This window comes from Anthonomus grandis, chromosome 3, assembly GCF_022605725.1.
Source record: "Anthonomus grandis grandis chromosome 3, icAntGran1.3, whole genome shotgun sequence".
Lineage (NCBI taxonomy): Eukaryota > Metazoa > Arthropoda > Insecta > Coleoptera > Curculionidae > Anthonomus > Anthonomus grandis.
The window spans coordinates 12,236,051-12,258,178 of record NC_065548.1 but is presented as its reverse complement, the minus strand read 5'-3'; the positions used below and the strand labels follow the sequence as shown (position 1 = coordinate 12,258,178).

General features: G+C 31.3%; 3 protein-coding genes across 5 annotated transcripts in view; 2 read left to right on the top strand and 1 right to left on the bottom strand.

Moving 5' to 3' along the window:
• The window catches only part of LOC126733742 (double-strand-break repair protein rad21 homolog), a 52,740-nt gene extending 44,188 nt beyond the window's left edge, over positions 1-8,552 (top strand). For both annotated transcript variants that reach the window (XM_050437130.1, XM_050437129.1), the window contains exon 17: positions 178-8,552. In XM_050437130.1, the coding sequence (XP_050293087.1) occupies positions 178-459 (282 nt within the window). In that variant the 3' untranslated portion in view covers positions 460-8,552. The remainder of the gene's footprint in view (positions 1-177) is intronic.
• On the bottom strand, positions 8,547-21,683 carry LOC126733743 (uncharacterized). 2 transcript variants are annotated; one of them, XM_050437132.1, is made up of 7 exons: positions 21,292-21,683; positions 15,701-15,899; positions 15,339-15,643; positions 12,089-12,172; positions 11,860-12,034; positions 11,428-11,804; positions 8,547-8,990 (listed from the first exon to the last, which is right to left on the bottom strand). In XM_050437132.1, the coding sequence occupies exons 1-7, from the start codon at positions 21,475-21,477 to the stop codon at positions 8,769-8,771; spliced, it is 1,548 nt and encodes a 515-aa protein (XP_050293089.1). In that variant the 5' UTR covers positions 21,478-21,683; the 3' UTR covers positions 8,547-8,768. The 2 variants fall into 2 exon arrangements, with proteins under 2 accessions (XP_050293089.1, XP_050293090.1); XM_050437133.1 differs by having other exon boundaries at positions 11,527-11,804.
• Positions 18,327-19,756, top strand: LOC126733744 (uncharacterized). Its single transcript, XM_050437134.1, has 2 exons — positions 18,327-18,839; positions 18,911-19,756. Exons 1-2 carry the CDS (start codon positions 18,485-18,487, stop codon positions 19,294-19,296), a joined length of 741 nt encoding a protein of 246 aa, XP_050293091.1. The 5' UTR covers positions 18,327-18,484; the 3' UTR covers positions 19,297-19,756.
• Positions 21,684-22,128: the final 445 nt, after the last annotated feature.

Here is a 22,128-nt window from a genome sequence, read left to right as displayed (position 1 = left end):
CAAGTTACCACCGCTCAAGATTTCTTTTATAAAAGTGATTGAATAAATGAGACGTAAAACTATTTATATATATTTTTTTAATAGCTAATAGTTTATCTTAAAAACACTTTAACAAAAGCTGCAAACTTCTCTGAACCAAAATTCCATTTAAAACTAACTGTTTTTCCTTCTCTCCAGTCTGAAGAGCAACAAGTAGACGAAACAGACGAACAATTCGAAGAGCGTGTCCTCAACAAGCGAGCTTATCAGCTCTTCCTGATGGTGAGAAATCGTTTCCACGACAAACAACAAATAACTTTGAGCGAACTATGTCATCGAAACAAACGGAAACAGGCCGCGCAAAAATTCTACAGTTTACTCGTGCTCAAAAAGTTCCAAGTGTTAGAACTGGAACAGGACGGAGCGTATGCGGAAATTATTGTGTCGAAAGGACCCAAGTTCGAGAACCCTGTTATCTAAATACGGTTTGAAGGTAATGAACTTTTTTTGTTGTTGAAAATCTATTTATGGATTATTTGCATGGGTGAAACTTTATTTGAAACATATAAGATCTCATCCTAAGCCGCTTTTTATTTATTTATATACATATATATTTTATTCAATTAGGGTTGGTTTCAGATAAAGTTTTATGCTGCTGTTTTAAAAAATAAATATATTTTTTGCTTTTACTTTATTATATTAGTTGTACGACTAACGAATTTATGTAATACGTTTAGGGGGTTATCTTTATACATTTTAAGTTTTTGCAAGGTTAATATTTTTTGACTTCTAAAAAATCGGCGAAATAGTGTTTTAAGTTAATTAAATTTTAAAATACTTAAAAGCATATCCGATAAGAAAATGTTATTTCCTTGCCCAAATCCCTTTTTACATTATGGGTGGTCAATGGTTTTGCGGCATATCTCTTAAATCAACTTTTTCATCACCCATTTTTTTTTTAGTGAATAATGTACATACAAAAAAATTATCTATTTTAAATACGGTTGTAGTTGTGTATCTATGTAAGATAACTTTTATTATAAGCAGAGCTTTGTTATTATCAAAACGAATTATGGCTAGTTTAATAAAAAAAAAGAGTAAAAAACAAGGGAACAAAAATTAATTTATGTCTTCTTTTTTTTTGACGAAATGTTTTTTAGAACAGAGTTTCGTTGGAAAAATAAAATCAGCGTGTTTAAAAAATTGTTAAAGCACCCTGTAAATAAGAATTCACTGTAAAGTTTCTCTTTTACGTTTTTTTTTACACCAAAGTTAGGTATTTATGTGTATAACACATTTTTGTATAATAACTTTATAATTTGAATGTATGGAGAATGAAAAAAGTATCAAAGTGGTGCGTTTTAGATCCTCTCTTATTTTTTTTTGTTCACTTTGGCACTTTTTAATAGAGATTTTGTACGAGAACTTTCGGGTTTCAAAATTATAGTACAAATTTGTATATTTTAAGGAAAATCTATTTGGTACTTTTTTAGATAACGATATCAAGGTAGCGCCGACAAAATTTGGTTTGTTTGTTAACTTTGGGCCTCGATTTATTAGGTTTTGTTAGTAGTACCAAACATTTTCAAGTAAAATATGACGTCTTCTAATAGTATACCAGGAGTGAACGATATTACTGTGGTGGGTATGTTTTGACATAAAATTTCTAGTGGTATTCAACAATTGAGGACCGTTTTTTCAAAACTCGCTTTGTTCAAATTTCAAATTTTACAGGAAGCGTTATTTTTTGATTATATAGTCTTTTTGATTGTTTGATTATGTAACATACAATTTTTTTTTTAAACAATTAAACATGCCAAAACTTACTTTATCCAATTTTATTCAAACAAATAATCATATTTTAATCCTTAATTCAAAACTGAAAATATTTATTATTAAAAATTTTTTTCATTATCTTTATATTATCATTATCTTTTTCATTATTTATTTCATTTCTTATTCATTCTGGATTTCGTATTGATTCTCACCCTCTAGCAAGTGGTCAGCTTCGGTAAGGTTTTCATTAGTTGTCCCTAGAAGAGTCCCTCCCAGAGCTCCTTGTAAAAATCGTCTTCAGCATTTTCAACGTACTTTATTATTTTACGTATATCTGCTATTTTTACCTCTTTAACATGATTTGTCTTTAGAATCTCCAATGCTTTGTCTAATAACTTTAAGGTCTTCACCCCTTTTTTAAATATTTCTACTTCTGTAGCACATCCAGTATATGTGGATTTAACGTTCACATTTACCTTTCCTCCTTCTTTGCGGTATTCTATTATTCTACATTGTGTCATATTAAATGAAAGTTTGGGTATTATTAGCTTCTTAGACTCAGTTTTATAATCATAAGTTTTCCAATGCTCCCCCCACTTCTTTACGTGTCCATGTTTACTTAGAACGTCATAATATTGAGCAGGTGTTTCTATGCTTTCGACCTTACGAAATTCTCTTTCTATTCTCCCAAAAACCCTATCTGGGGGGCATGTAGCTGTGACCGCGAATTAGATAAATTTGCTGTATTTTGAAAAAAACTTTCGATTTTTCAAGAAATCTATATAAAGCTGCTATCAGTATGGAGTTCTTATTTTGCGCCGCACAAGAATCAGAGAAAAGACGAAGTGCCTTAGGCTCCCATTCTCTTTCCTCTTTAATTATTTTTTGTTCCAAAATTTGCAGATAATTTAATAACGCAGAAGCTACTTCGTTAGCTCCTTTTCCAGCTTTTGTCTCTAGCCATGTGTACAGCGATACTTTATTTTTATCTATTGGAGTGTTATTAGTCATAATGCAGAGATTATAAAGCCACACTTGCCTTAAGTAAAAAACCTCTCCTATGGATAGTTTTGGTTTGGGTTGGTTTTGCTGCATATCAAAAGTGATGTAAATTTCATTTTCATTTTTTTGTTTCATTAACTCAAAGAATCTTTTTGCACGCAGTTTGTGGGTCTTAACCTGGTTCTAATATCATTTCTCTTTTCCAAATCTTTTTCCACTTTCACTTTAATCAATAGTTTCTTGCAAATTGAACAAGTGTCCTGTGAGGAGAGCCAAATCCAAGATTAAATTGCCCATAGAAAACTTTTTTAAATTTACTCATGGAGCATGTTTTTTTTTTTAGTATATTGCTCCTTACAGAAACGTTCGTATATTTTGGACCAATTTAACTCAGGTGGCAGGTAAGCTCGGGTGCATTTCTTGCGACTATAATGACTATCCCTAAACTTATATTTTTTTATGTGATTAATCACATCTGCAGTCACCTTCCTATCATCCTCTTTGGTTGTGTTACCCCCTCTTTGTTGTTTGGGTGTTTGGCCAGTTTCCACAAACAGACGAGCTATTTGTGCAAGCCGGTCCCTCGATACACCTAAATGAAATAAAACGTTATTAAATACAGTTATTATTGCGTGGATAGAAAGGATAGTACCTGTAATCGACTAAAACGATTTTGCACAAATCTGCAGTGGTTCATTACTACTCGTTTTTCTGATTTCGTACCTAACGGATACATTTTTGGGACATCGTACGGTATCACGGTGCCGCTTTGGTGCACTAACCTTCATATACTTGAGCAAAAATGCATTCTGCGATTCTTTGGTACTATTTAGATACAAAAGCTTCCGAAAATCTAAAAAAAAATAAAACTAAAATAAGGCACTACTTTACATATAGAATAAAAACAAAGTACCTTCCAAATCTTCGAGTGTCAGCATTGCTACTGAACAGTAGTGCTTCTTATTTAACTGTTCAGCATGTGAGCACACAATATCCAATACTCCCGCGTTCGCTTCCGTGTATCGAGTTGATTTTTTCCGCGGAATTTTTGGTTTGCGTCCTCCAGGCACTTCTACGACATTCGTTAAATATTCAGACATTTTTAAACTGCGAAACACGTGTGCATCGGCTTGCTATTTATACTAAACTAAGATCAAAATAAACGATTATTAAACGAACCACGAAATGTAAATATATAATGAATCAAGCTCTATTTATGTATATATTTACCAATATGTACCGGATAAAGCGTGTTTTGATACAGTAGTGGCAAAAGTAGAGCAACTTCTTTATTTTAAACAAATCTATTTTATTTAGTAAGAAAATACAATCATATTGGAAATATAATACCAATAAGATCTAAGCATTATAAATCTATCAACAACTTAACTTAATATTCTTTGTTTATATTTTTTATGTACAAAAATTAATTCTGGGGCGGAAAAAAGTAGACCAACTTTTTAAGAATTGATGTTTTTCTTTTAGTAAAAACTGAAATACAATTACAATTTTAGTATTTTGTAAAATATCCATCGTTTTTGATAACTTCCTCACAACGGTGGCGCATAGATTGCAGTAACCTAGAAATTATTACTGGGTCCATATTAATCCAAGCTTTGTGTAATGCATTGAACAATTCGTCCTTATTTTTGTAAGTTTTCCCCTTTATTTTCCTATCCAAAATTTCCCATAGGTTCTCGATGGGGTTTAAATCTGGTGATTGACTTGGCCAGTCCATTACTTGAATATATTGCTGTCTAAACCAAGCCTTTACATATTTAGAAGAATGCTTTGGATCATTGTCCTGCTGAAAAATGTGCCTAAGGGGCATTTTCTCGTCTGCATATGGAACCATTTCATTTTCCAGAATATCTTTGTACATAAATCTATCCATTATCCCATCAATTTTATGAAGTGGCTCCATTCCGAAACCGGAAAAGCAGCCCCACACCATAACTGATCCACCACCATGTTTTACTGTTGGACAAGTGTATCTGGGATTTAACCTTTGGTTTGCAGGACGTCGAACATATGCTATTCCATCACTTCGAAACAAATTAAACTTTGATTCGTCGCTGAATATTATCTTTTTCCAGTCATTAATTGTCCAGTGCAAATGAGATCGAGCAAAAAGAAGACGGGATCGTCTGTTTTTTGCAGATAATAAGGGCTTTTTTGCTGGACGTCTTGCAAATAATTTCGCCTCGCATAATCTACTTCTTATTGTCCTTGAAGATACCTGAACGCCTAAATCTTCTGATAAACGCTGCTTTATTTTACTTGAACCCAAAAATGGATCACTCTGAGATATTTTTAAAATTTGTTTATCTTGATATTTATCGGTTTTTCTTGGTCTTCTTGTTTTTTTTCTAGGTAAAACATGTCCATGCTTCACATAACGTGAAATTATTCGCGATACTATAGATTTATTCAAACTAAACCTTCTTGCAATATTGATTCGTTTTTCACCATTTTTGTGACAGTCTATAATTCGTGTTTTTAAATCAACGGATAAAGGCCGTCCTCTAGGCATTGTAAACTAACTTTGCTTTTAATGCAACCGGTAAACAGCTGGAATTAAACTAATATTATTCGATTTGTAAGTTCTAAGAAAAATGTTGCTCTACTTTTTGCCAGGTACGCAAATTCTTATCTGATTTAAGACTACCTACTTGACCAAAAGTATTGTGGATAAATGTCATTGTTATTCCTTTGTTAGTTGTCAAGAAATTTTATTTTTTTTAAAGTTGCTCTACTTTCTGCCACTACTGTATATCCTATGGTTGGGATTAAGCGAATTCTGCAAAACTTATGAAACAAAGCCAGTTTTGCAAAAACCGACTTCTTCAAACAATGAGGAAGGTCGAAATTATGTAGAAACGATATAAAACTCAAGTTTGCATAATTTGGACAAAGCGAGTTTTGAAAAAACGGTCCTCAATTGTATGACGAAATATTTTTTTAAATATTTTTTAATATTTTTACATTTTCCTAAGTTATTTGACGGATTTATTTCTTGGCCAATATACATCCATCGTTCACACTAGGTACAAAATTATACAGATGATTGGTATAAACATGCATTTTATAAATTTTTTAGAATAAGGTTTTTAGTTATATAATCTTAATAACTAAAAATCTCGATTCTAAGTTTTGCGTGATTTAAAATCAACCCTATTTTAATTTTTTGATTTAGTTGAAAATGGGGCCAAATAAAACACCAAGTCTTTAAAAATTTTCTTTAAGCCAATGTTTCGACCTATATTAGGCCTTCTTCATGACTCTACAACAATTCATAACAATAAAATTCAAATATCTAATTGATTGTCCCTATTATCACTTAACAATCACAATTAAAAACTAATAGAAAAATTGATTAGTTAAAATTTTTAAAATTGGTGAATTAAAATAAAGAATAAGTGGTTTGAGCCCTGAAGAAGGGCTAATGTAGGTCAAAATGATGGCATAAAGAAAAAATTTAAAAGGTTTGGCTTCATATTAATAATCTAAGCTCAACCCATCGATTCCTAGGGAATAAATCATTACTAGGTGGCTGTTTCCAGTAACTACTATTTTATAACTAAAACGTTACACTCAACATTAACCAACCTTTCTATGTTATTGATAACATTTTGGAACTTCCAATAATCGAACAAATACTAAGTGTCGGATTATTGGAGGTTCGAGTTATCAAGGCTCTACTGTATTATCCTTTTAGTACTAAGATTGTCCTGTTTGGCTTTTCAGAGAAAAACAATCATATACATATTTTGATAACAGTAAACAATTCATCGCCATTCAAATCATGACAGTAAATTTCATCCAATTTTTCTTTATTGACAGCTGCTCTACAGTCGTCTTACTAGACACCAGATAATTTTCAAATGTTCAAAAAAAAAACGAAGCACTTTTAGTTCTCTTAAACTTGAAGAGAAAATTCTACCATTAGCTAAACATTTGTGACTGCACCTGTATTTCACGTTTTCTCTGTTTTTCTTTTCTCAGTTGTCACTACCATTTCTTCACCGTTGGAAGTGATTTTTCAAATCCTTTCACGTATTTAACGTCATTTTTTTTTTGATTCGCATGAATTTAAATTAATTATTTATGTTATTCCAGGCATGCTAAATAATTTGAAAAAAAAATTATTAGTGTTAGGTTAGAAATTCCGACATTTAACGGCTGTTTTAAGCCGCTTTTCATGTTTTCCGACCGTTCAGTGGTTTTTTATTTTATTCCAGACATTTGACGTAATTTTTTAAATTTTCAATGAATTTGAATTAATAATTTATGGTATTCCAGGCATTTGACGTCATTTTTTCGGTTTCCCACAGGAATTTGAATTAATAATTTTTTGGTATTCAGGCATTCTAAATAATTTTTTAATTTTTATTCCACTATTTTTGGAGTGATTTTTCCGTTATTTTTTGGACATTTGTAACTTTTCACGTTATTTCGCGCATTTTCAATTTATTCCTGTCATTTCACCAATTTTTTGAATTGCTTCAGGCGATTGAAGCAATTTTTCAGGTTATTTCAGGCATGTTTTTTATTTTTCTGGAGTAATTTTTTTTTACTCTGGAGAAATACTGGTTTTCCAGTCATTTAAATTAAATTTTCGTATTATTCCAAGCATGTCGAGCCACATAAAATTAAAGCACAGAAAATTTCAATGAAAACTTTTCAATTTTTTTTTAAATCATTTAAAATTTCTCTTATATTTAGAAGTTCTTGAATGAAAAATTTCCATTAATATCCGGATCCAGTTTCTTTTTCTTTCCGCTTGAAATAAAAAGAGAAAACCTACTTCTCAGTAACCATGTGCACAGACATCTCAGAACTGGATGTTACCACAAAAGTGTTTTAACTTTGAATATAACGGAATCGTAAAGGCTAGATCTCCATCCAGTCAAATGATATTGATAATGTTTGCAACAATTTTGATTCTTTATACAGATTGCATTACTTTTTCTATTCTGCTGGTCGTTTGTAGATTTCTGTCCAGAAGAAAAATAGAACAATAAAATTAAATGTTTCTACTATTTCAGTTGATGAATTACGCACCATATTGCGTTTGCGTGTTAGTTTTCTAGGAATAAAGTTAACAAATGACTTTTTTTCTTCAGATTTTGGAATTTTATCGAAAGAAATGCTTTAATACGCCTTGAAACGTTTCGAGGAAAATATTAAAGATTCTGCCCTAAATTACTGAAAGAAAGGCAATATAAGTAAAATAAAATCAATTTAGTCAAATTTGTCCCTTAACTGTGCCAGGAAGAAAATGACATTTTTATACCAGTCATTATATATAAATCATGAAAGTCCAGTCTATTTTTTTTTATTATATTCAGAACTTACAGTTTTGAGAGAGTATTACACCAAAGTTTCCACGTTATTTTACTTAAGAAAAGGATATAATATAAATAAATAATTTCATCCTTGGCAATATTTTTTTCTAACAGAATATTTCCAGAGATGCAATTACATTCTAATCCTTACACTATTAGGAAACGTCATTATATTTCCATACTTGGCATTATCCAAGCGTAATAATGCCAAGCATGGAACCTAAATGTTTGGTACTATACCAGTAAACTTACAGTAGGTACTCTATATAGCAAAAAAATCATGTCCAGTCACTGTGTACATTTGTCCTTTATTATTATATTTCTATATTTTACTGTTTGTCTAGCTTTTATGTAAGAAGAGGTTTTTCTTTCAAAGGTAATATTTAAATTTGTTATTACATTAATAGTGTTTATATAGGAAAATAAATAAAACTCCTTAAAAAAAACTATATGGCTTTTTATTTTATAAGTAACAATCAGTGTATTATCTATTAAAATAGCAACAATAAATAGTATTTACAATGGTTTTTATGAAATTGAAATTAAAACTAAGTCAAATGGTTCTAAAAAATTTTCAATATAATAAAACTATATCGAGGAAAGTAAGGTGGTGCAACGCGAACTAAGTAAACTTTACGTTGTGACATCCTAAGATTAGAAAAATTAAAAATTGTCTTGAGGCGATTCACTAAACAGTTCTCTATCGTCATCCACGTCCTTTGGAACGGGAACTATGTCCGAAAAGAACATATCCGGGGAAAATTTCAGTATTTCCGAGTTTGTTTTGTCGCAAACTAAACTGGAAAGATCCATAGTGGGGCCGAGATCCATTGGTATAAAGTTCGTTTCTTTGCCAGATTTTGTTATTATCGAACATGTACCATCCTGAAGTGTGGAAATTATATTGAATATTGGGTTAATTTTCATTCATTTTTAAGTAAATTTGTGAGCAAGCGTTCGGATTAAAAAAAAATTGGCGAGGAAGCACAGATAGTTATAGTTGGATCAATGGATCTTTGCGTTCACGTCACTAAACTATCATTCAACTCAACACAATTGTTTCTCATCCGCTCTCTTTCTAATTTAGACAAATCAAATGAGAAAGAGCACAGAACGTAAGTCTTCAAAATACTCGACCTACGGTCGGAGCGACAGTTATGAGTTAGACAAGGACAAACATTCGATCGCATATCTATGATAAACTTTCAAAATCATTGGCTCCCCGTCGGGTTTTAAAATCGATTATTTCCTTCCGGGAGGGGCCCGTTTTCGCAAAAATGTACTAAATATAATACATTTTTTATATAGAAGTATAATATATGTTTTATATTTAGATATTAAAAAAATAACTTTCTTCTAATGAACAAAGGAAACCACGGCTTGTAAATAAAACAAGTTTTAATTTAGAATTTTCTGTAATAACACCTCATGTTAAGTACATTTTGTGGCAAGTTCTTTGTACATCTTAGATCTTCGTCTGCAACCACAAGCAACCATGTTTGTTTATGTTCTTGACTTTGCTTTGCCTTGCCAAAGAGTTTTAGAGAAATTTGATTTGTTTTGTTTTCTTATTTACTGTTCATTGTTATGTTTTGTGTTTGGTTGAAGCTCTATTGAAATAGTTTTTTGCCAAACCTTTTTCTATTTTACAAATAGTTCTTTCATAAAGATGAAAATGTACTGGATATGTGGAAAAAATCATTAGAGAAATGTACACCAGAAGTATGGAACGCTAAGGTTTGCCACACTGAAAAAATAATCAAGGACTGGTATGATAGGGAAGTCATTATTGAAGAGATACCCCAAATTCTGATTAGTTTAAACAGTGAAACTAGCTCGGAAGATAGTGACAGTGATTATTCATAATTGAATTTTCTATCTTAAACTTATTGATATTTTTTTGTTCAATGAGAAAAAACTTGTTTTGAAAAATAAATTTTGGTGTAAGAATATTTGGGTTACGGTATAATATACGGGTTGCTCCATTTCTTTTAGCATATTATCATAAGTATCTCTTATTAACTAAATCTCTTGTTTGTAAAAAAAAAAAAGAAAAATTTAAATGGAGGTACAAATGATTAATTTTTTGTTTTTTTTTATCAATAACTTGTTTTTAGAAATAGGACTGCAATAAAGTAAATAATAATGGTTTTGTTTAAAACGCTCATGAAAACATTATAATTATGTCTCAAACCTTTATACAAAGCTTTTCATGAGCTTTAAAGGAACAAAGTTCGTGGAAATTTATTGTTATATAATATGAATACTATCTATTTTCGATGAAAATCTTTCTTTATTAAAAATTGTTATAAATATTTTATTGTGAAGTAAAAACAAATCTTATGATAACTTTTATGAGGTCCTAAAAGACACTGTGTATGAAGTACCTATTGCATTTATAAGTAGAAAAGACGTGAGTAATTTAAAGAAATATTCTACCAGTAATAAAGAACAGCAGGTTGAAATAGACAGCAAATAGCTATAAATAAATTAGCTGCCCTAAAAGTGACAATATACTAAAAACAAATTTCAAAGGATCGCAGATTTCATCTCTGGCGAAAATTGCCGCCCACGGAAATTGGGCATGAAAACCTATTATTTTTTTTTAAGTTTAAAAATGCCGCCGCCACTGGTGCTGGTTTGACAACTGATTGATTCATATAAACATCAACCTTGAACACGTGATGACGTAAACGCAAAGATCCATTGATCCAAGTATATGTAATGATGGCTATATAGAAAACTAGTGTTTAATAGTAGAAAAATATTAAACACGAAAAAATAATTTGGCACATGGAAAGTAGCTGGATGAACAAAACACGCACAAAATAAAACGGTATTAGTTTTTGTTTTTTTATCCTTGTTTCGACAATTTATAAAATAAATAGCACAACGAAATACAGTTACAAAAACAATAATATACAAAATTAAGAACAAGTTTCATTTATTTACACAAAAATTAAAGAAAAACAAAAACAGCAATTCTTTTTTTTTAAGATAAAATGTTACTAAAGACGTTTGAATGTATTGGTAAGTGCGAGAGGTTTTCTGCAATGCATGTATATCTTTCTTTACTGTGATAGATTTTAACCTATATCTCGTCTAATTAGAGGTAGAAGAAGTATTAGTTCAACGTCAAAAATTACAACTACTAAAAAAATCGCAAAAAGAAGGAAGAGTACAAGAAAGGGTAAAAATTTAAGTAGCAGGTGATTATTTAGTGAGAGGTTAAGAATTTTAAACGCTAAAAAGAAGAAGCAAGAAAAGCTGAAAAAAATCAGATGATTTAAGGGACATCAAATTCTCCTTATTCTCTTCCTACCTTTATAGCCAAACTGCCTTCACTATTTTTTAAAAAATCTGCCACTTCGAGCACCGGCTTACCTGCTCCACTATGAATTATATCAACATTCTTACTCACAGCATTATCTATAATCTTCTCTATTTTATCGATCACTTGTAACTCTTGCATGTCAGTTAAACGTCCGTCTTCATGCAACACTTGATACTGTAGCCCGTCTTTGGTCGAGAACGATTTTAAAACTTCTTCATTGACAGGCATGTAGTTCCCTTGGGCGTCTTTGTACATAATTTCCACGTTACTGGGCATATTTACGTCTAAAATGTGTTTTAATTTTTCAGAGCTTAACGCCCGCTTATCCTGTCCATTTTGTAGTAAAGCGGGAAGAGGGTAGGATCCTAAAATTTTTTTAAAATCCCTAAAAACGCTCATTAACTCTCAAAAATTAATTACCTGGGTTATTAGGGGTTTGACACGGTGGCATCGGTAGAAACATGGCATTCTCCATATTATCATGCAAATTCAAGACGCCACCATAATTTAAAATTTGTCCAAAAGTGTTGCCGTGCGGAATAAAGTTTTCTACAGTCGTCTCTGTAGGGGCATCTTCAATTACAAAACTGCTAACCTAATTATAGTAATCTATGATTTTAAAAGAGTTTTTTTAAAAGTCATATTTTACCTGTGGTGCTACTGCAATTTCTTTTTGGAGGCTGGCTAAAGCCATTCTAGATGCATGGGCTTCCTTAACACATGCTTGCTCTGCCTAGAAATAGAGTAAATGTAACTTTTACTATTAAAAAGAATATTGAGTACAAAATGGGTATGTATAATGAGGGTTAATTTTAAAATGCTTATAAAGGGTATTCCAATAAGAGGTTTCCAATGTTTTTATTTGCCACTATTATCTCAAATTTTGTTTGTTATTCGGTTTTTATTTCGTTGGGGAATTCAGTACAATTTTAACAATCGAGCACTATACTATTCGCAAAATAGTGCATAAATTAAAAACTAGCGGATATTAAGATATCAAAACAAAAGTACGGGAACGTCCAGCTCGTTCAGTTTAGAATATTCAAGCTGTTCGTGAAAGTGTAACTGTAAATTCACAAATATCTGTTGGAAAAACGATTTAGGTGTACATCCTTACAAGATTCAATTTACACAGGAGCTAAAGCCAGCTGATCATGGACAACGCCGTACTTTTTGCAATTGAATCCTAGATAGGAAAACAATTTTTGCAATAAAATTATTTTTAGTAACGAATCTCATTTCCACTTAAACGGTTATGTAAATAACCAAAATGGTTGCATCTGAGGCAATGATCCTAGGCAAACCAACGAAAACCCAATGCATGCTCAACGTGTCACAGTTTAGTGCGGTTTTTAGGTTGGTGTTATGTTTGGACCATATTTTTTTGAAAATGAGGACAAACAAGCTGTAACATTAAACGGGAGCGATACCAAACGATGATTGGTTTTTCTATCAAATGAGATAATAGACATGAATTTAGAGAATATGTGGTTGAAACAAGACCGTGCGACATGTCATACAGCACGAGACACATTGAACTTATTGCGTACACGGTTTGGACGGCAGCCAGATCATACGATTTGATGCCACTGGATAATTTTTTGTGGGGCTACATAAAAAACAAAACTTATGAAGTCTCCAAACCATTCAACAATTGAAGGAAGAAATTAGACGAATAATTTGTGACATGTGTTTAGAAGTAATAGAAAATTTCAACTTCAGTAATAGAACATTGTTTCTTTGAAAATTACTGGAGGAATTATATTATTAAGAACATCAATAAAACAAGTGTATTTAAAAAGAAAGTTAGGACATTCGTAGAGGCGTGTTTCTGCTTGTTGGTTTCTTCACGTAACCAGTCAACGTTCAGGAAAAAGAAAATCACTTTCAAAAACACAAACCAGAACAACCAAAATAGTACCTGTAAGTGGAGTATTGAATATTCCTCCCTTTATGTTTTTGTCATTCCTTTAAACACAGCCTCCCTTTATGAGCTTTAGTCTTTCAGTATAATATATCTCCATGATAAAGTGGGATGGGCATATACATATATGTATATAGATGACAATTTTAGCTATAAGGTATGTATGGTACCTCACCACACTTAATGAAATACACTGTATAAAAAATATTGTACTTTTATGGTTTACAAGAATAAAGAAATTATCGAAGAATTTGAAGCAAAAAACAATCATGTTAGGCCGAGTTGGGTATATATCATTTTTCATGCCACACACAGAACAATGAATGCCCTTCAGTTCCAGTTCTTGGACCTCTACTAATTATAATATACATAAATGATCTTTTTAATGTTATAGGAGATGCGAATAAAGTGGAAATAAATTCTATTAAATATGTTAAGTGATTCAATCATAATTTTTTAAGTATTAATTTTACAAAAACATTTTTTATGCCGATTAGTTGTTAAAGCAATAATTTTTAATTCAACTATACTTATATAAATGTAAAATCAATAACTATAGTAATAAAAAAATTGTCATGAAATTAAATTGCTTGTAGTAGTAGTTGACAAGCGACCTTAAATGGGATCATCATACTGAATAAGTGTCGAAAAAACTAAGATCTTTTATACCTATATTCCATGGACTTGTTAACATTAAACAATTAAAAACTGTCTACTATGCCCTTCTACAGTCATACCTTAATTATGGCTTGGGGAGAGGTTACAAACACTTCTCTGGAAACTGTCAATGTTTCCCAAAAGTGGATTCTTAAAGTAATTTTTAAAAAAGAACAGGCTTTACCTATCATGATTACTATTTGTCGAATCTGAAATTTCTCATATTGAGCAACTTTACATTAAAAAAGTTGTAAATAAAAATGTTCTTAATAAAATACCAATTCAAATCACAGAATATGCATATTGCACTTCAAATAAGACCAACCACTAGGTTGATCGGTTAAGCCTAGAGTTAAAAAAACTATAGGTGATTAGTCATTTACGTATTTGTCTGCTCATGAAAGAATATCTAGCTTCGTACGGCTATATGCCTACAATATATTCTTTTATACGTAAGTTGGAGCATTTCATAAGAAATTAGATATCAAGGAATGAACTACATTGTTTAATTGATGGCAAAAATAATTAAAGAAATTTCCCTTTCCTTTCTTTTTTAGTATTCTTTATCGAAAATTAAAACAAACTAAGCTAAATTCAAAGTAATTTAATTCTTCATTATGCAAATTGTATTAGTCTCTTATTTTTTTGATAAGTATTTATGTTTTGCATTTTCTTGTGTGCTTACAGCTGAATAATTGCATAGGAGTGTACATTCCCCACTCGCGAGATTCCTCATGTGGGAGTAAATTATTGTAGTTATACAAGTGTATCTAATATACTTAAAGTAAGTTGTTTAGATTTAAGATTTTTATTGTAAAAAAATAAAACCTTTTTCACAATAAATGCTATTTAATACTAATAATATTCAGAAAACCTAATGCAGTGCACAAATGAAGACAGGCGTTTCTGAAGAACCCTTTAAGGAAAAAATGTGGTCGTGAGTTAAGAATTTACAATACCATCTCAATATTACACTTTCCTATATCCCTCTTTTATTACAAGAAGTTGTTCGACTGGGGAGGCCCAAATAAAACAAATAACCTTCTGAATAAAAAATGATTTTGTTTTATTTCGACCCCAAGCCAATACTTCCTTTTGGATATTACAACTTTGAGTCACAAAACTTCCTAAGAAATATACAGTTTTCTGGTTGCGTTGCTTTAAATAAGGCAATAACCAGAAATTCGTTTTGGCATCTTTCAACAAAATGACATAAATTTCAAAGGATGTACACACCTAATGCATTAACAGTTAGAGTATAGCCTCCTTTTGGCTAGAATGCCTTCTAGTTCTATTTGCGTGTAATGTTTTGACTTACCTGTAACTTCAAGGACCTTTTGCCCCTAACGAAAGGCTTAATAAAATTCTTCGGAGCCGGTTCCACTTTCACCGGAATATTAAAATCCAAAGGTTTCAAAACATTATTGGCAATCTTGGGCGGTACAGGCATAGAAACATTAAACTGTACCGGATTATTCGTTGGCTGCTGCTGCTGCTGTGCAGTAGTTGTCGGAGGCACTGTTATGAGACAAGCATTTTGAGTGTGCGCCAACTGATAAGTAAAAGCTGGATATTTTGGCTTTTTCGTAAGGAACTGTGGTTTAGGTAGGTAAATATCGTCGGCTAAAAACGACGTATTCTGCTTTTAATTTCGGGAGTGTTTTAGGTTTGAACCCTTACAAATGGAACCGTGCTCGGCGAAAAGGTGTTCCAGTGTTTTAAGCTGGAACTGTTTAATGACTGCCACCAAGAATTTTACGTTGTCTTCGCTGACGATTGTTTGGCCGTAGTACATTATTTCGATTATGCTCTTGAGGACGACGAACTCACAACCGCTTATAATCACTTGCTCGACCTGGGGATTTTTTTCAAATTCTTCCTAAATATAATAAAATATATATTATGTTAACTGTGCGTACATATGATAGGTACTGCTAAAGTTAGTAATAAAATTCTTACACTGATTGGGATAGATATCACATAAGTATCTATGTAAGCAAAAATTATTATGTGTTTGAATACAATAGCTATGGGGAGTGAACATTATAATGTCTGTCGATCATAATTATTTAAGCCATTATCAAGTTATCAGTTGTCCAAACAAAAGACTAAAAAACTTTATACTACTCCCTAGATGAGTTCATTTCTTCATATTCTGGTGAAACTTTAGCTCTAGTTTTGCATGCTAGTTTGCAATTATCTATAATTTTATTAAAATTTTCACCTTTTGTTAAATTTGAATGCTGTATTTTGTATATATTTTCTGTATACTGAAGAAACAAAAGTATATTATTAAAAGAACCCAATCCCCTTTGTCTTTTTTTTGTTTAAGCTCTATATAGAAACCAGAGCTTTTCCAGACAAGAGTTAGAGGCAATTTATCATCTAAGAGCTGTCAAATTTAAATCTTTCAAAAACATATTGCAATTAACATACATATTGTGTTGAATTAGCAGTCCAGTGATATAAATTTGTTCCTCAATAATGTATGACTTAAAGAACTTTAATCGCATAAATATTTAGGATTGAGCTTAAACAATATAAATCCAATGTAAAGTCAGTTATTAAAAAAATATGTAGTTCTTATAATTGGTGCAATAAAAACATGTAAGGATAGTTTAAATAATAAATCTTTTTAAGATTTTTACTTTATAATAGTATTATATTGCCTCATATATTGGGTCATCATTTATACTGTGCTGTGCTAATGGTACAAACATTTGACTAAATAAACTGCAAAGAATACAAAATAAAGCAATAATAACTGTTTTTAAATGAAACTACTTTGCTCAAACTAAAGATGGGTATAAATGAACAAAACTATGGTACTTAAAAAAGATCAAGGCTTTTGAATAAGCTAAATTTCTTTAAGGTTAAAAACTATCATTCCTACAATGTAAGAGCAAGTGATTTTTGAAAATAAATAGTCAAGAACAAGGATCACCTTTATAGGAGTTCCAATAGTTCACCAAAAACAGCAGTGGAAGCAAGAACAATAAAACAACTTTGGCATAACTTAAAAATGTATTTAAATTTACTTTAAGTAACAGAAAACTGTTTAATTATTGTTTAAATTCTGGTACCAATGATACTAATTATTTTGGAGTGATTCAAGAAGAGTCCCTGAAGATGGATTTGGGGATAAAAATGTGATTCTGAGTTAAGGCATTGTGGCTATGTATAAATGTATACCATGCAGATGTTATACCAGGAAATGTCCTAAGAAAGTTAAAAATTACATTTAATGAATATTCAAATTTCTACTACAGATAATGTCCTTAATGTTTCTGATTTTAACAGATATTTTAAAATAATTGCTATGTGAACTTGCAGTTAATATTTATTATATCATATTTCAGTTTTAGGTATGCTAAGATCACACTAGGTACCATAATGTGGACTAAGACAAATTGTACATAAATACAGAATAACTAACTACTATATAATCACTTTATCATATTCACCATTAAAGATTAATGTCAAATTTATGTATCTAGTATTGTCACATTCATTGTCAGTCAGGGGTGTACTTATTAAACAAATAGTTTCTATATAAAGGGTGTTTGGCGGAGGGTTAGCCAAACTTGGTGGGCATATAGATAGGCTCAGATAGAAGATATTTTCTTAATAAACTTGTGTTCTAAAAGTCTCGGGTTTTTTTTTATCATTGATTTTGTGTTATTTTCAGGATTTTCAAAAAATTATGCCTTTTGACATCTTTATATTTTTTCAGCATATTTTTCACGTTTTTTTTACATTTGTATTTAGTCTGTAATGTATCCTGAATCTAAAAAAATCAAAATCAATATCAAGTACAAATAATACCGAAATAATTCGTTTTGAGCTCAAAAAGTTAATACAAGTAGCAAGAAAAGTTATGAAAGGTAACTTTAACTTGACGCAAAAAAAAACTAAAATCTATCAAGATGTTCAGGTAGTTTTAAAAACATCTCCAGTTAATACTCTTTTTAATGATATACGATGTGTAACACAAAGCCGACTAACTTGCCACAATTCATGACTTTAAAGGACAATAAAGTAAAAAAAAATATTTTTTTAATTTTATGTATTTATTTCAAAATTACAAATTTTTATTAAAACTGCGCTCCCCTAATGCATGCCCTACGTCGCCGTCGCATTTCCACTGTCGTAAGACGAAGCCGCATCTTTTTTCTGATAGTTTGAAAAGCGGCATCGATTCTTTGAATGGTCAAATGAGGAGATTGTGGAACATGCTATGGGATTGTTGTTGTGATAACAATATGTGCTACATATTGTTGTTATCATTTGACATTTGTCATTTGTCGTGGTGTAACTTTTTAGCTTTCTTACGTACCCAAGTCGTTAATTTAGTATTGTATCGTTTGTGTGTTGTTATTGTTAATACTGTTGTTATTGTTGCTGTTAATTGAGTTTTTATATTGTTGTTGTGACTTTCCTTATTTTCGTATCATTATCGCCACAATGGCTGCATACACTACCGAAGAATACGCCGATATTGTCTTTGCTTATGGAAGAGTTAATGGTAATACGCGAGAAGCACAAAGAATTTATGAGGAGCAATACCCCAATAGGCGTGTGCCCCACCACAACACTTTTGGTCGATTAAGGGAAACAGGCAATCTAAATTTTCAAGAACCGAGGATCAATCGGAGGCAGTATGATGTTGCTGTAAATGAAAACGTAATTCGCGCATTCGATGAGGATCCCACCACTAGTACAAGGAAATTAGCTACAGATCTGAAAATTTCTACATGGAAAGCATGGTCAGTTGTCAAGACAGAAGGAAGGCATCCTTTCCATTACACCCCAGTGCAAGGTAATTTCATACTAGGTACATCAACAACTTAATTCCGCAATTTTTACTGGCATCGTGATACTCTATTCTAGGTCTTCTACAAGCCGACTATGAGCGACGGGTACAATTTTGCCGCTTTTTGCTTCACGCAGACGTTGAAAATGGACACTTTTTAAAAAGCATCTTATGGACAGATGAATCAACATTTACACGTGCGGGGATATTAAACCAACATAATTTACATTATTGGGAAAACAAAAACGTAAATCCGCATTTGACCAGAGCCAAGTCTTTCCAAACAAGATTAAGTGTTAATGTTTGGGCAGGTGTGATTGGGAGACACCTCATCGGTCCACACTACTTTCCGAAAAACCTCAACGGGGACAATTACTTACATTTTTTACAAAATGAGCTTCCACAATTATTGGCTGATATACCCATATTTAATGAAGACCAATCATATAAAAATATTAAATAATGAGGGCCAATCGTCTTCCAGAATGACGGGTGTCCTGCACACTATCGGGTCGCCGTTAGAGAATTTCTGGACAATACTTTTCCCAATTCGTTGATCGGAAGAGCAGGTCCCATCGCATGGCCTCCACGGTCCCCTGATTTAACCCCTCTTGATTTTTACGTATGGGGACGTGCGAAAGAACTCGTGTACGAGGTGGAAATTGACAATCTAGACCACTTAATTCAAAGAATAAATGCCGCTTTTCTAACCGTCAGAGAAGAGATGCGACTTCGCCTTAAGACAGTAGAAATGCGACGGCGATGTAGGGCATGTATAAGAGCCAGGGGAGCGCAGTTTCAACAAAATTTGTAATTTTGAAATAAATACATAAAATTTAAAAAATATTTTTTTTTACTTTATTTTCCTTTAAAGTCATGAATTGTGGCAAGTTAGTCGGCTTTGTGTTACACATCGTATATCATTAAAAAGAGTATTAACTGGAGATATTTTTAAAACTACCTGAACATCTTGATAGATTTTAGTTTTTTTTTGCGTCAAGTTAAAGTTACCTTTCATAACTTTTTTTGCTACTTGTATTCACTTTTTGAGCTCAAAACGAATTATTTCGGTATTATTTATACTTGATATTGATTTTTTTAGATTCAGGATACATTACAGACTAAATACAAATGTAAAAAAAAACGTGAAAAATATGCTGAAAAAATGTAAAGATGTCAAAAGGCATAATTTTTTGAAAATCCTGAAAATAACACAAAATTGATGATATAAAAAAACCCAAGATATTTAGAACAAAAGTTTATTAAGAAAATATCTTCTATCTGAGCCTATCTATATGCCCACCAAGTTTGGCTAACCCTCCGCCAAACACCCTGTATACGCCTTAAAATTATAGTAATTGAAATATTCAACTAAAAAATATTTCTTAATATGGTTTTTCACAGCACATTTTTTTTAAAACCTTTTTGGACAATATCTAGTTGCTTAATTTGTAATAATGTCTCTTTGTTATAAGTAATTAAAATCTTGTTTTGGATGGTATGCCAATTTTAATGCCTATAAAGAATTGAGAAATTTTCTTTGGGCTATTTCAAATACATTTAAGTATAAGCAAATATTGAAGCATAGTATTTTTACATAAAGTAATAAATGCTGCTATAGACTGTCCTCAGTTGTTGGTACTTTTTAACCTTAGAATTCCTTCTCGAAATATCAGAATATCTGAAACTTATGTAATTCCATTTTACCACACAACTATGCCATGAATGAATCAACTACACGACTGGTTCACAGTGCTAGCAGCCTGCTAGGACAAATAAATCTCTTTGACACTAAATTTAGTAGGACTTTTACTCAAAAACTAAAACAAATTATGTTAATTGTTCCTTCTTTAATCATAGTCTTGTTAGTAATTTGTGACTGTGTTAAATAATTTACTTTGCTTACTGTGATTTTAAGAGATATGATATGGAGTTTGTATACTGAGTTATATGAAGTGTGATGTTGTTATTAAACTTGGATGGATTACATTGGTAAATAAATAAAGCCTAGTGGAAAAAAGTCAAAAATAAATCTATTAGTATAATATAATGATAAAGTACAATTATATAATTAGCATTAGTAATCAATGATTATTTAAATGAGATCAAGATCTGTCAGAAGAATTCCTTGAACTTTTATGAATGTCAAATTAAAAGCCTTTAGACTTGAAATTTAAAGATAAAAAGCATAATAGGGGTTGTGGGGATGGGTAATGGAGGTTGCACTGTTGGCAAGTTTGGGAACTGGGAATTTGAATTAATTTGTTGGATTTCCAAAGACGGTATTCTATTAAATAGCAAATGTTTTTTGATTAGTTTATTCTATTTGTGAGTAAGTACCTTATTTTTTACCTACAAATGTTGGGATTTAACTACAATAGGAATGTCATAGATAAATATGTAATAAATCTAATGTAATGTTACCAATTAGGACAATATACTTAGACTAAGTACTTACTCTAAAATATGGGCTATTAGCGGCCAAAACAAACTTATGGGCCTGAATGGTGTTGTTACCGCAACAAATGGCTACGTCAACTAAACTTTGATGCTCCATTAGTGAACAGAAACTTTTGATTAGGTTCCTTGGGTGAGTCTCCCATTGAATAGAGTATTTCGTTCCTTTTGTGCAGTTTCTGGCCATCAGATTTTTTTCGAACTTCCGGATTGACGCGGATTTATAATTAAAAACAAACGTTTATAGACAAAGGTTATTTAAAATAAAATACCGTTTAACTAGGCACTAATTAATACTAACTAGTATTACTTTGTAAATAATTATTATAAATTAAAATAGTTCTTTTAAGATTTCAAAATTGATACCAAAATTAAAATTATGGGAATGACAGAAGACAAGTGACAGACTATTGAATTGAGATTTTTAGATGGGGACAACTTTTGAGTGTGTAGCTCGAACATAATTAAAGGCACTTCCCAATAATGCGTAATAGGGAAATATGATTTTCCGCAGATTCGTTTACTCATTAAATTTTCTGGCGGGAACAGATAAAAATTAAAATAAGTATATAATTTGGTCCGAATTTTAACTGTAAGATATCATTTAAAGAGCGTAATAATTATAAAAACATATTATATAACTATGTAATGTGACCAGCTTCCAATTTAAATAGAGACTGAAAAAAATGGCCAATTGGCCATACTATTTCAAGAGCCTTTATTAAAATATTTATTTTTATTTATTATTTAATTACATATAGCTGCAAGTATCCTAAAAGTATAAAAATTGTAAAGAAAAAGCAGGGCAGGAGAGCAATAGATCAAGGCCTTTAGTATA

Bases quoted from the DNA above. Each gene is read 5' to 3' on its own strand.
- LOC126733744 (XM_050437134.1), top strand. From the start codon at position 18,485: ATGGCTGCATACACTACCGAAGAATACGCCGATATTGTCTTTGCTTAT. The intron at 18,840-18,910 runs GTAATTTCATAC...ACTCTATTCTAG, and splicing joins CCATTACACCCCAGTGCAAG to GTCTTCTACAAGCCGACTAT.
- LOC126733743 (XM_050437132.1), bottom strand. From the start codon at position 21,477: ATGGCCAGAAACTGCACAAAAGGAACGAAATACTCTATTCAATGGGAG. The intron at 15,900-21,291 runs GTAAGTACTTAG...TATTATATTTAG, and splicing joins CTAATAGCCCATATTTTAGA to GAAGAATTTGAAAAAAATCC. The intron at 11,805-11,859 runs GTAATTAATTTT...AAAAAATTTTAG, and splicing joins TCAAACCCCTAATAACCCAG to GATCCTACCCTCTTCCCGCT.